Source organism: Orcinus orca, chromosome 1, assembly GCF_937001465.1.
Source record: "Orcinus orca chromosome 1, mOrcOrc1.1, whole genome shotgun sequence".
NCBI classification, from domain to species: Eukaryota; Metazoa; Chordata; class Mammalia; order Artiodactyla; family Delphinidae; genus Orcinus; species Orcinus orca.
Window position 1 is genome coordinate 63,975,822 of NC_064559.1, and position 14,673 is coordinate 63,990,494.

The 14,673-nt window shown below is 45.0% G+C and overlaps 1 protein-coding gene across 3 annotated transcripts in view; it reads left to right on the forward strand.

The window, feature by feature from the left end:
* The window catches only part of FAM78B (family with sequence similarity 78 member B), a 103,453-nt gene extending 90,005 nt beyond the window's left edge, over nt 1-13,448 (forward strand). The window contains exons 2-3 of one of the 3 annotated variants that reach the window (XM_049716064.1): nt 1,369-2,298; nt 11,379-13,448. In XM_049716064.1, the coding sequence (XP_049572021.1) occupies nt 1,369-1,891 (523 nt within the window). In that variant the 3' untranslated portion in view covers nt 1,892-2,298; nt 11,379-13,448. The remainder of the gene's footprint in view (nt 1-1,368; nt 2,299-11,378) is intronic. The other 2 variants (XM_049716063.1, XM_049716065.1) reach the window with 2 other exon arrangements.
* The last annotated feature ends 1,225 nt before the right edge of the window (nt 13,449-14,673 follow it).

Sequence of the window (14,673 nt, forward strand, 5' to 3'; positions counted from 1 at the left end):
CTCTTAGCTGATGAGTGGACAGTCTCATTTCTTTCCTTAATTATTAAATTCTCATGCAACACTGCTGAGAGTCATTCTTGGTCCCAGGAAAGGATTTATGGAGGAAGCATAGCCAGGTTCTGCTGACTAAACTTCTGCCCCTAGGAGGACCCAGTCCATCTTCCCATGGCAGCTCTGGGAGCTGCTAGCCCACTGGATAGCCTGAATACCCTCCACTCTGGCTTCCTCCAGCATCATGTGAGGACACTTCAGAAGGCAGTGTAGCACAGTGGTCAAAAACATAGACTTTGGAGTCAGACAACTCCAAGCTCCACGTCTTACAATCTGTAGAACCCTTGGCATGTACCTTAACATCTTTAAGCCTCCACCCTCTCATGTGTAAATGGAATAAAAATGTATTTATTTTGTGGGATATTTTGAGCATTAACTGAGATGACATAATTAAAGTACTCAGCATGGTGGTCGGAATAGTGCAAGCATTCAGTAAGTATCAGCTATGATGATGATGATGAGTAGTCCATAGCACTGGGGGAGACACATGGGCTAAGAGTAGGGCACATATCCTCCTCCTTCCCTCTGTTCAAGGTTGGGAGCAGCCAGGAGTAACAAAGCACCCAGAATGGCAAGTTTGCTAAACTAAGCAATTAGACTTCCAGGCTGGACTTAAAGTTGATGGGAGAACAACATAGTAGAGACTATGTATGCCAGCCTATGGCACAACTTGCAAATTGAAGTGTTTTCCCAAAGGTGACCATTATCTCCTGTGTTATCAGTTTCTATGTCTGTTTTCTAAATGCTGGATTGGCCAATGACTAGAATTTAAACAACTTTCTTTTTTCAGTAGAAATTCTACTACTTTGATTTCCTAGGAAATCAGTATAACCTTTAACCTTACCTCCCTTTGCCCTCCTTTCCACCTGATACTTCCTTCCAAGTATGTCAGATTTCAACCACCACCTTTTCTTAACAAACCTTAGAGACGGATACTTCCTGAAAAAGTGGTTTTTGCAATCGAATGCCTCTAGGTAGTTCATTACAATTGCACCATTCCAGCTAATTGTTGCCTCATTGCACCATTCCAGCTAATTGATGCCTCTTTGTGGGTCTCATAAATGCTTCTTTGAGCTTTTTGCTTCCAGTTGGACCAGCTATGGCTTAATTTAACTTGTTCTGGTATTGCTTTTTTATTTTTGATTTGTTCTCATTTAATCCCGAAACAGCACAGCATAGAACTTTTTGACCTGAATTCCCCTCTGAACCTCCCATTTTGCCCAAGTTGACTGTGATAGTAAGTGGTGGGCATCTCTCCAGCTTTTGAAAAATTCATTCAGCCTCTTCTTTTCTTGTGCATCTCTTCTGCTTTGCCAGGTCAAGCTGGGAACTGCCTGACTTGAGGGAAGGGAGAGTAAAAGCCATCAGTGACTCAGATGGGGTGAGCTACCCTTGGTACGGGAACACCACAGAAACTGTGACCCTGGTTGGCCCCACCAACAAGATCTCCAGGTTCTCCGTCAGCATGAATGACAATTTCTACCCCAGTGTGACATGGGCAGTGCCAGTGAGTGACAGCAATGTGCCACTGCTCACGAGGATCAAGAGGGACCAAAGTTTCACTACCTGGCTGGTGGCCATGAACACCACCACGAAAGAGAAGATCATTCTGCAGACGATCAAGTGGAGGATGAGGGTGGACATTGAGGTGGACCCTCTTCAGCTCTTGGGGCAACGGGCCCGGCTGGTGGGCAGGACTCAGCAGGAGCAGCCCCGGATCCTGAGCCGGATGGAACCTATCCCCCCCAACGCACTAGTGAAACCCAATGCCAACGATGCCCAGGTCCTCATGTGGAGGCCCAAGCGGGGGCCACCTCTGGTTGTGATCCCTCCTAAGTAGAAGCAGACTGGCCTGACTGTGTGTGGAGCACACGCCACTGAGACACACAGTGAGGTTGCCAGGGGTGGCAGGAGCCAAACTGAGTTTCTGAGCCAAAGCAGACCTCGTGGTTTGCCAGCCTTTGCAGCCACTTGTGAAGAGTAGAGCTGCTCCTTGGGTGGTACAACCATAATCCTTAGGAAAAATCCCTTCCTTTTAGGAATAAAGAAATCACTGATTTGACAGACTTGCTGTGATTACCATGCAAGTAGCCATATTTTGGAGCTGACCAGGATGATTCTTTGAACTATTGACCATTTCTTTCCTGTGAGATGCAGGGGATGGAAACAAAAGTAAACAGTGCCTGTGGCAAATGCTGCTTCCCAACCAATTAGAAGTGGGAGTGAAAACATCCACACCAGGTGTTTGTAAGACATACAGTTCCACTGCCCAACTGGAGGGTGCTGGGGAAAGGGTTGGAAGGAAAGTCAGGTGGTGAAGAGAATGGGCAATGGAAGGAGGAGGGAATAATTTGTTATTGCAAAATAATACCTGTGCATGTCTTAGTTAATCATCAACACACTCACTGGAATTTAAGAAACGCTAAGAAAACTGGAGACATGATATTGGTTCCATTCTGAGGGAGAGCCTCCTAGGAACTGTCCAAGTTGCTGACCGTAGTTCTAACTGATGGTGACTCTCAATGGTTCCATCTACCCACCTCTTTCCAAAAACTGCTTATTTAAAGTATCCTCAATCACAGTATTTGGATAGATAGTTCTGTATTCTGCAATAGCTGTGATATTTGGGGCCTTCACCATGTTTTTAGTGAAACCCGAATTGTGATTTTGTTTACAGCTGCTTATTCTGTTCCCATTACCAGCCCTAAATTTACAAAAACATAATTGTTTATAAGCCATGAACCCATGTAGAGTTTCAAGAACATTTCTACAAGTAAGAATAGTATTTTTACTGTTACACGTTCACACATGCAAGCACACATGCCAGGATATATATAGCATAATTACTAGCAGATTTGCCAGCTGTACCTGCATGTGTGCTTATAGGTTTTATGCATACCCAGTACATATACTGTGTACCTATATATGTTTATTTTAGCTCAACTTCACAGAAGCTCAACTCTAACTGCTTGAGCATTTGTGAGAAAGTGCTTCATAAGTCTTAACTTCAGACTCTTAATGAAAATCTGAGTTACTCACAGTAAGCAAACCTGTATTGCTGAGATCTTCAGTCAGGCCAATATAAACTTTTAAAAGTATCCAGTCTTTACCATAAGGATCACCACAGAAAGAGCTTTTAAATCACTACAAAAAGAGCTTTTCCTTTTATCCTCCATAGTGCTAATTTTGATTGATAGATAGATAGATGATAGATAGATAGATAGATAGATGATAGATAGATAGATCCTTGTTCAAACCCCCCCATGCAAAATAATTATAAAACTCTCATAATATCATCGTGGATTTTATGGGTGGATACTGCCAGCCTAATTTCAGAGACGAGAGAGTTACGATTCAACACAATTATTACAATCCAACACAATTATTACAATCCCATGGTTGGCTCCAGTGACCTGTCTTTTATCAGAGTTTGAAAAGGGAGAAGAAAAAACAGGATGACTTGTTTATTACATTTATTAAAAATGCAATTTAGTCTAATTTATTTCAGGTCCCAGGAGATGGTGCTTATTTACATGAGAGGGTTAACAGAGCCGCTCCAAATTATGTAGTGTTTTGGAGTGTATCTCACACCCCAACCACCAGCTACTCTCTTATAGATCAGTTATTGATGGCAAGCTGAGCTATTTATAACACCACGTTAATGACACATCGGTGACTCACAGAAGACCTGGAGACATTTCATTTAGAAATAATTCAGCTATTACATTTGGATTCCTCTGTCGCTTCCCATGTTATGCCTCCTTGTTTTATGGGAGAGGTAGTCCCAGAGAGCTCCATGGTTTAAATATAAAACTGCTTGATTTCCACGCTGATGTCAGAAACAGGACTCTCTCCCTGTGAATGAATTAGATGCTACCCTTATGGAATTCTGGAGTGTGGATACTTATCCTGGAATCCAATCCCCGTTGGCCCTACTTTAAGAAAACCTGATATTTAAAAATCTAAAATTGTAACAAACAGAAGGTTAATGAGGAAGTATTTTTTACATTGCAAAATACTACACAAGATTTCTGCCCATTAAAATAAGACATTACTTACACAATTATGTTTATAGCATAACTTTTATCGTATTTATAAAGCAAGGTGCTACATACTTAGCTAGACTTGTTCCTACTGAAAACTCACACTTTTCAGAGTTTTAAAAGAAATGACCTCCCACAAGTTTTCTGGAAAATTATGTAACAACAAAAATGAGAAAAGTAGATGGGAAAGTGCTTATGAAAGTTAAAGGCACTGTGCAAATATACATTATGATTATTGTCAGTGATACTGTTGTGAACTCCATAGTTGGGTCTCTCAATTCTGAAATCAGCCTGGCAGAATGCTCGATTGCCCTGCAGCCTATTATTTTAAAGTTATAGTTACTTTACAAGGAAATGATCCCTTTTCTTTCTGTCATCCTTAGATCATTACCTTTCAGCTAATCAGGATATTGCCGAATGAAACTCTCCAACAAGAGAGAATTCACCTTGAAATCTCTGTTGAGGTCACCCCCATCCTCCCATGAGGCCTTTCTTCCCCTGACAGTCCCTGGGTCTGATGCCAGACACCATCAGCTTAAAGGGGCTCCTGTGGTGCCTTGATTAGGTTTTAGTTGGGTGGTCTTAGTACTATATTTGGATTCTAAACACATATACACACAACAGTTGGCACAAGAGTTTTTAATTCCTGTGTGGAAAAGAGCATTTCATTAGGTCATAGATTCTTTAGTCACCTTTGAGATTTTTTTATTCCATGATCTCAAGGAAATTGAGGTCAAGCTATATTAGCTCATCTATTCAGGGTCACATCATTCAAGGGGTCATAATTAGCAGCAGAGCCAAGAGAAGACCCTAGGTCTCCCATATCTCATATCACAGCATGGTCACACTTACCTAAGACCCACAGTTTTCCCCTTGTCTCCAGCCAAAGCATTGTCACCAACCTTGAGCCATTCACCCTTTTAGCACTAGAGACAATTGAATCCATCCTTTAAAGAATAGGGGGAAATCCTTGTCACAAGTATGTTCAAAAAATGAATGTTCCTGGTTTCCCTTTATCTATGCAAGCTGTTCTGAGATTGAACTCTTAATCTGGGCCCTTTGTAGCATCCTACATTCCCAGTTCATTGCTTTGGTCCACAGCACCCAGGAAGGTTGGAGGTGAGTTCATCCTCTGCCTCCCCTTCCATGGGCCTTTTTGCAACTCCCTCTTTCCTGGTGCTAGGAATACCTCACAGGTCAAAATCATGTTCTCTGCAGTAGTTCTGAGCAGTAAAATAAAAGAACTACAATTTATGGAGTATTTTACAAAAGGCTTCCACATGCATTTTCTCATCCCCAGACAGTCTTATGAGTGTAACATTGTTGTTGATATTGCTATTATTATCCCCTTTTTACAGACAATAAATTGAGATCCAAAGGAGTTAAGAGACTTATCCATAGGCACACAAATAGAAAATGTCATGAGTTAGGATTCAAACTGAGCCACTTGACTCCAAATCCCATGCTGTTACACTATACTGTGGTGCCTCCCGCGTTGTTCCCTGCCTAGAGAGCACAAAAGAGAACGAAGGAAAGGAGAAAGCAAGTCACTTTCACCCACAGTCATGTAGTCCCTACCAGTCTACTAAGTGGACATATTAAAATAAGAGAAGTAACACTGTTTTCTTATGCAGAAAACTGTGTAATCCCAGGGAGATTTGCCCAGAAGAAAGCCTGTTGGGGGCTGCAGTGTGGGAGCTGGCTGTCACTCGGCATCTCTTAACACAGTACTGGTAATTAGTGGAGTAGGAAATCTGCTCTCCTGGTCTGAGAATCCCTGAAACACCATGAGCACAAAAGGAGGAGGAAAGCACGCATCCCACAGCTGAGGTCCCAGCTAAGCAAGGCCCTGCCACCCGCCATCCCTCAGTGCGTCAGGAGCAGCATGTGGGGCAGAGGTATTGGAAACAATGGCTTTCCAAGCTCCGGTTGGCACCTTGAACGTTCTTGCTAGAACTGAGGGCACAATTAAACATTGCCAGAGCCAGCTCCCGACTGAGTTGCAAAGAAAGATGTAAACACACACACACACACACAGACCCGCTACACTCACACATGCTTCAAGCTGAAAAGAAAATTAATTAAAACCCCAATGAATGCCCGAACTCTATAATTAAGCCTAAAAGATCCTTAGATAGAAAGGGAGTGGAGTAAGCAAGCTCAGTGCCCAGAGATATTTTTACCCCAGAGTCTTATTGCCATTAATTTCTTCTGAGATCTTGAGTACATCTGGTTCCAGTTTCCCTGGTAGGACATCTGCCTATGGAAGACCTTCAGAAGAGTTGCCAGCTCAGTGGCCAGAGGACAGCCAAGGTTGTTTGGCCATCATTAAACACTCTTATAGGAATGCCTCTAGGGAGACGGACTGCAGTTGCTCTCCTTGGTCAGCCATGCTCCCTCCCATGATGGATCCCATCACTAACTAACCTCAGTCCTCCTAATAATTCTTTTGAGGTCTGCAGTGCTTTACAGTTTACAAAGGGTTTTTACCTTCCTTTGTGTGGAGTAAAAAACATCTCTAATCAAGATAAAAAATCTTAGTATTGGTCTAATCTTTCTCTTCTTATTGTTATTAATAACAATAACTCCCATTTGATTAGTATGCTGCAGTTTGCATAGCACAGACACAAAAATTTTGTCATTTGATTCTCAACAATCTTATACGGTCTGCTTTATATCCCCACTTTACTGACGAGGGATTTGAAAGTCAAGTGACCTGTCCAAGGTCACACTAATATCAGTGGTGCTCTTAAGATTTGAATCTCAGTCTTCTGGCACCACACTTTTACTCCATTCTCACAGAGCATTTTCTCCCTAGTTAAATGCAGGCATCCTTCTCTGCCTGTCCAGCCACTGCTATTCCTCAGGCAGGGCTGACTGACTAGCAGAGGGAGTCTTTCCAGGGTCACCCTAATGGATCTCTGGATGCACTTTGTCCAGACAGAATAAGCTGTCCTGAAGAGTCTGGGTTCAGCTGTCTCAGGGTCTGTGCCCTCAGGTGATTTCTCTCCTCTTCTACCTTGGAAGAGTACTCTGAGTCAGGAGGCCAGAGCCCAAGACCTCAGCATGACTTGAATTTTCTAAACGCAGCTAATGAACTAGACCTTCAGCAAATCATGTAATTCAGCTCAGCCTCAGTTTTCTCCTTTGTTAACTGAGCCACTAATACCGCCCAGCCAACATCATAGTCAGGAAGACACAGCAGGATGATGTCTGGAAACACTCCAAAATGTCTAAAGTGCTGCCTGATGTAAGGTTTTGTCACTTCAGTAGAATCATGGGGCCCAGGGTTAGTTGCAGGTCCTCAAGTGCCATTGAATTGGACGCCCAAGACCATCTCAGGGAAACCCACTGTCCCTGCCAAGGGAGACATGGCCTCGGGGGAAGGTGGGGTTTCTGAGCTCCCCCTGCCCCCAGACACCTTGATGGAGAGAACTGGACCCTGGCAGTCAAGAAAAGAAAGGAGACCACTGCATAGCCCTGTAGAAAGCAGCTCTGGGCAGAATTTATAGCTGGAATTCCAAGAGTTCCTTTCCTTTTGGAAAGGAAAAGAGGTTGATTGGATCTGGGCCCGACTTGAAATCCCAGCACAATTTGCCTAGTTTAAGTCTCCTGGAGAAGCCAGCCAGGGACAGCTATGTTTTTCCTGTCACTGGCTCAGGCAAGAGATACAGAGGGAAAAATTATTAGCATTATATGTATATATAATTTTATGTGGTTCTCCACTGGCCCGTCTGTCCCTGGACGGTTTTTGATGCCCCAGATCTTGGCTGGGACACCACAGTTTGTAGGTAACATTACAGATTTGGTCACGTGGGCGCACATAAAAGGAGGAAATACTTTTTCCAACGCTGCCCCCACCCCTAAGCCATCTCACCACCGTGGAGGCATATTTGGCTGTGGCCCCTCTCTCTGCCGGCCTTGCCTGCTATAGCCCTATTCCACATGGCCCCATCTGGACCAGCCACATAGCCTGCTTCAGGGCTACTTCCCAAGGCTCCCTGCCCCAAACCCCAACCTGTGCCTCACTGCCAGGTGGGCCCCACCACAGACTTTCTGGGGAGAAAGGTAATTTTGCCCAGCTGGAGAGTGGTCCTGACGAGAGCCTACTATCTCTTCTCTCCAAGGCAAATGTGAAAACAGGCCTTTGGGTAGCAGGCCACGTGGCCTTGCAAAGGAGGCTCTTCTCTGCCTCAGGGCTCCTATTTGTCCTTCACTAACCCAGAAAACGTGGCCTGACCCTTAAAACAGCTGAATGCTGGGTCAGAAATGCCCGGGAGAAGGGAATATAGACATTCGAATGACAGCAGTGAGGGGAGAAGGCCAAGACACAGAGTGGCCGCAGCCCAGCTGCACGCAAACCTCCCTGGAGACTGTGAGGGGCTCTGAGAGGGGTGCACGTGAAGCATTTGAATGGAGAGATGGCTGAGTTTGGGGCTGACCTCAGGCTGGCTGAGACCCAGCATCACTAGCAGCAGGGAGGAGACAGGAGGGAGGACGGAATGCTTTGCTTCAGGCCAGGCCCGGGACTAGCGTAAACCAACCAAGGTGCCTGGGCTGGAAAATCTAAGAAGGTGCTCACTCCTGTTTGCAAGCTCTGATTCTGTATCTGCTGAGAGGGAGCCCCCTTCAGTGTCTGCCCTCGGCACCTGGCTCGCCTCACCCCAGCCCCAGCCCTGCTTCGTGCCATCTTCTATGCACTGTTCTCTTCACAAGAAGAGCAGATATGGGAGGGTGTTGTGAGACCCCTCTGGATACTCACTCTTACAAGTATTTGTAGGGGGTGTCTACTGTGTTCCAGGCTAAACAGAGTCAGCAGGTAGACAGTGCTCACAGGAAACTATGGAAGCCACTCATTTTCCCCTTTGGAGTCACACATCACAAAAGGAACCCCAGAATCTTGGCAAGTGCTCCCTTGGTCTGCCTGTTTGGCCCAAGAGCTCAGTGAGGATGGCTAAGGTGACAAGGCAGCACTCTGTCAAGCTCTTTGAGCTCTTCTAAAGAAACGCGCTGGGGAAAACCTACAGCCACATCAGTACATGCACGGCTCTGGTGATGAAGGGAACAGCTGGTTCTCTTTCCATCTGCTCTCATCCCATCACCCCCACCCTTCAAACCAATTAGAATATTCCACACAGATGTGATCCAATGAAACGTTAATTGGAAAAATAACAGGAAGGATAATACATGCACTTCAGGCTAAGAACTATTTCAATAAACTGGGCTTTGAAAGCAAGACAGCCAATTAGATTATTTCCCACTTCATTCCCTCACGTACCAGAAACTATAGAAAGCTATTACTTCTAATTAATTAGGAAAGAAAGAAGGACTCTGCATATGCGTATCAGGTGAACAGGGACTGAGGCACTACCCCACTTACCTCTTCATGCACAGTGCACATGCATGCATGCATTTACACACACACACACATCAGGGACTAAAGACTCATCTACTATCTCACCTGGAGAATTTCATGGGTCTTCTGAAACAGCAAGAAAATACCTGCTCCTAAGAGCCACTCACAAAATCAAAACAGAGAAATGCCTTCTTTGGGCATGTTTATCAGAAAGGAAATGGGGCATTTCTTATGAGAGAATAAGCAACTCTAAATTCACTTGGATTCCAAACTTTCTGCATCCGAAACAGTCTTGTCTGTTCCTCTTCAGTAAAGAAGGAAGCATCTCCCAAGCCTATTTCAAATGCTCAGGAGGGTCTAGTGGACCAGGAAATCTGAGACCCCTGAGGCCTGATTTTTGAATTGACTTTATTATGCAGGTCAACTGCACTTTTCCATCTGTGAAATGGGAAGAAGACCTGTCCTCAGTGCCACAGTCACCCCTTTAAAGGTTTTAGGCTTGTGGGAGCACACTGACATAGAGCTCTGACCTTCTTGTGCCTTGCCTTGGGGAAAACTGATAGACAGAACTCAACCATGCAGCTAAAATATTTTTTGTACAAAAATTATGCTAACCCAAAGGCATCCTTACTGTGTAATTAATATAATATGAATAACATGATAATGAATATAATAGTCATGTAAAGCAGTCATCATGATGATACGAATTCTGCACACAGGCAGTGTGGTCCATCGGCAACAGAGAGACTCCGAGGTTGTCTCAAAGCCTCTGCACACCTGTACCCACTTGGTACTCTACTCTCCCCCATCACCTACCATGTCTGTCACTCTGTGCCATGCACAACATCAGGGGCTGGCAGAGCCTAGCGCAATCAGTGCCTCTGACCAATCGCTCACTGCAGGAAGAGGAACTCGCATTCATTGACACTAGAGCATGGTAGCTATTCCAGAGCACAAGGTGTAGGGCGGGACAGTTTCTAGAATGGCTTCTAGGCTATAACTCCCCACTTGCATGTATAACGGGGTTGTCTGTAAACTTCAAACAATTGGAACAAGTTTATTTGACCATCTCTATAAGAACTTGAAATTTGGCTTCTTTCTGAAACTGAAACCATGCATAAAATTTGAAAATGCAACAGTGTTCATTTAGAATCATAAGAACTAGTTATGCCATTATAGCAGTACATCCCTGTAAGCAAACCCAGCATGTCAATACTCCAACGAAACAAAGCATACAAAAATGATCAGGGAAGAAAGAGGAAGATGTCCGATGCTTGGATTTACCTCAGAGCAACTCCTTTCATACGCTCAAAAATACCCTTTTTATTTTAAAACTTCAGTTCACCACTTCTTCTTTAGGACCACCACTATTATATGAAGCAATATATACAAGTACCCCAAAAAATAGTGGCAAATTTTTTTCTTTTCTTAAAGAAAAACTGATTGACAACTTCAAGTTGAATAATACAGGCATATTCAAAAAGTTTTAGCACAGTTGAAATGTGTGCCCATGCACAGGTATACTGGGTGAGCCATAGGGTTCTGGTGAATCAGCGATTCTTGCAAATTACCTTGTGCTTTTAGATGCTGAGAACCAAGGCCATGGAGGGTCTGGTATTCCCACCCATTTCTATAGATCCTTTTGTGCCTTGCTGATGGGTTACCCCTATAAACAATCTAGAATCCCTTAATATTATTTTAGTTTTGAATCTTTTTTTAAAGAACCACATAAATGCTATAGACCATCTTGACAGAGCAATGCATATGTAAATAAGTACCCATAATTTTGCATAAAAATCTCAGGGTCGTTGTCCCCTTGCAATCTATTTATGGAACCCAGATTATGAACATCTGCTTTTAAGGAATGACATTCTTTGGTCACTGTCTTAATGCCCATTTTATTTACATGTCTCCATGTCCACATACAGGTCACCTAGTAGGACAAGGCACACCCAGGAGCAGAACCACATGGCAGAGACTAAAGAGGACGAAATGAGCGATGGCTGGTGGCTCCAGAAGCTGAAGCCCTGGACAGATGATTTCCCATTAAAATGGGTGCCATCCTACCTGTCTCCTCGCCATCCTCCCATCCCCTCATCCCATGACCTGTACCCCTCCCACCCCACCACGTGCCATGCAGCAGTCTCCATGGGCTAGCTGGCTGGCTGGTTGGCTCCTGGGGAGCTGTGTTAAAGTGAGAGTTGTGCCTGCTGTATCTTTTTTTTTTTTTTTTTTTTTTTTGCGGTACGCAGGCCTCTCACTGTTGCGGCCTCTCCCGTTGCGGAGCACAGGCTCGGGACGCGCAGGCTCAGCGGCCATGGCTCACGGGCCCAGCCGCTCCGCGGCATGTGGGATCTTCCCGGACCAGGGCACGAGCCCGCGTCCCCTGCGTCGGCAGGCGGACTCTCAACCACTGCGCCACCAGGGAAGCCCATGCCTGCTGTATCTTTTTGTGTGGAAAGAGTGGGTCCATCCAGATCTCAAGTCCATGCTCATCCCTCTAAGTGAAGCTGGGATGAAGTACTGGTCAGCTTGGACTTCAGATACCTAAAATGTTCCAGCATTGGTTCCCAAACCCTGCCTGCCCTGCCTACACTTTTGGGTGAAAAACAGAGGGAGTATGTATCTCCCCTCTTTCTCCCTTCTCCACATGGGTGGCCAGTGTTAATACTCTCTCTAGATTTCTCTGATCCTTGGAGAGCCAGGGCCAAAGCAGTCTTATTTCCCCTTCATGGCCAGGCTGGGTAACTTCGGGTGACCAAGGGCAAAGTGTATGTCACTAGGATCAGTGGGGTGAGGGAAGAACCACCCTAAGAAGGCAAAAAGTGTGTGCATTATTTTATTTATTGCCTTGCTGATTGATTTATTTATTTATGAAATATGTATTTATCATACAGCAGAAAATCTACTCCCATCTTTGAAGCACCCAGCCCCAGAATTTGTCTTCTTGGCCCCATGGGGCACAGTGAATTATTTCTTTTAAATGACAGAAAACAGTGGGGGAAATTCTCTCCCTCTGCCCAAACACCTCCACCTCAAGCAGATTTGAACCAGAAGTAGGGTTAGAAACCACCAGCTAGTGAGGCTGTAAAGCCACACACATCAGCAGAGGCTTGACTGTCCAAATAGAAGCTCTCAGAAGCCCCTAACCTACCCCCTCAGATCAGTCCTCCCCTTCTCCTTCTTCATGTGCATGATGGTGACTAGCCACTCAGCTCCAGCCTGACCATCTCAGAACCAGACTTCTCAATTGCTCTGGTGCTGTCTTCTTAACTAATGCCACATGCACATTAGAGACACCTGAGGAGCTTACAGAAAACCCAGTTCTGGTCCCCTCCCCAGCTCATTCCAGCAGAATCTCTGGGGGTAGCCTGGCCCTGGTATTTTTAAAAGGTCACGCAGAGGATTCTAACGTGAGACTAGAGTTGAGAAGCACTTCTAGTGTCTTCTCTCCTTTGCTTCTTCCCACCACCCACATCCTTCATCCTTTATTTCCCAAGCTTTCTTCAGCACCAAGAATAGGAAAAGGCCATTGAGGAATGATGAGTTCTCTTCCCATTCCTCCAGCCCTGAACCTTCCCCATCTCTGACCCTTCCCACTGAACTTTCCCCATCAGGTCAACCAACCTGAGCAGATCCCTGGAGAGCTGGAAGGTCCCTCCAGTTGTACATAGAGGCTGGTGCCTGCACCCAGCCTGGGGGCTGCTCTCAGACAACTTCCAGCTTTTCTCAGAGCAGAAACCTACCCTTTCCCAGATTCTTTCTCTACTTGCCCTTCCCCCAGGCTCCCAAACTCCAAAGCTGGAGACATTGATTCTCCAAATCCCAATCCAGATGGGAATGCCCGTGCCCAGTCTTTATAACCCAAGCCCTGGCCATTTCTGCAGAGCCACCTGAATTGAATGCAGGTCTACTGATAACAGAGAAAGGAGTCACATTGCCCCAAGCCAGTCCTTTCCCCAAGAATTGGACAATCCATACCCCAGATGGCTAATAAGAGACACCTCACATTTCACACTTACAAGATCTCCACCGCTGAGTGTGAGTAAATGTGTGTGTGTGTGTACACATGTGCACACACTATATACAAATCATAGAGGTATACTACATTCATAGTAGACCCAAGTGAATTCTATATTGGATATATACACAGAATGTTGTAATATCTACAAACTGTTAGACACACACACACACACACACACACACACACACACACACACACACACACACACACACACACACACACACACACACACACACACAGCCTAGGGAAACTTGTGATGTGGGAAGGGTTGTTTTTGCTACCCCATCTCCCTCAAAGGTTACTCTCTTGCCCCCAAGTAACCTCCCAGGACAACTACTATGTCAAGCACACCCTCAGCTGCCCAGCTGGTCCCTCTCCTGTATCCCATATCACCAAGCCTTGTTTCCCCATTAGTCAGAATGTCCCTGCCCTCCGTCCCATCTCTCAGGGCCCTACTCTCTGATAGATGACAGACAGTTCAGTCAGTGGGTGCTAAAGAGTTGATTGTTACCCCTCCCAGGTGACATTTACGTCTTAATAGGGGCTACAGATAAATGCCTTAATCTGAAGGAGTGGCCCTCATGGTGGGAATTTCCGGCATAGTGGTGGGCCAGTAGGGGAGATTATTTTTTATCAGAGGGGGACTTTTTACAACCCCTCAAATCATACCTATCTCTAAAATCAAACCTTCATCAGTGCATGAGCACAGTCAAGCACACTTAACCTATATACACTATCCATAATTTTGAGACACCTCTCTTATACCGGCCCTATGTTTAAAAATGAAAAAAAAAAAAAAAGGAACCAGCTAAATTAATTGAAATCGCACTGGGAAATGTAGCCTATTTTTCACCGGCCGCCAGCCATCTGGCCCACCCTACCCTGTTCCATTTCCCTTCTGCTCCTTCTCTTTTCTTCTCCTACCACATCAGTTCATCGACTTGGATGTTCTCTCCGTGCTCTCCTCACCCATCTCCCCACGTGTATTTCCTTCCTTTCCTGTTTCCCAATTGGAATTGTGCTGTTTTTCGGTGTCGTCAGGACAAAGAGCAGGTTAAAAGCATGAGCATGTGTGTATCACTCTGAAGAAAGAGAACCCAGGTATTCTGCTACAGTTTGGAGAAAAACCCAATGAAGGAAGAGATGAAAGCTGGCTCTGCAGAGTGCCTTAAAAATGACTTTAATTAGGAAATTCTGAG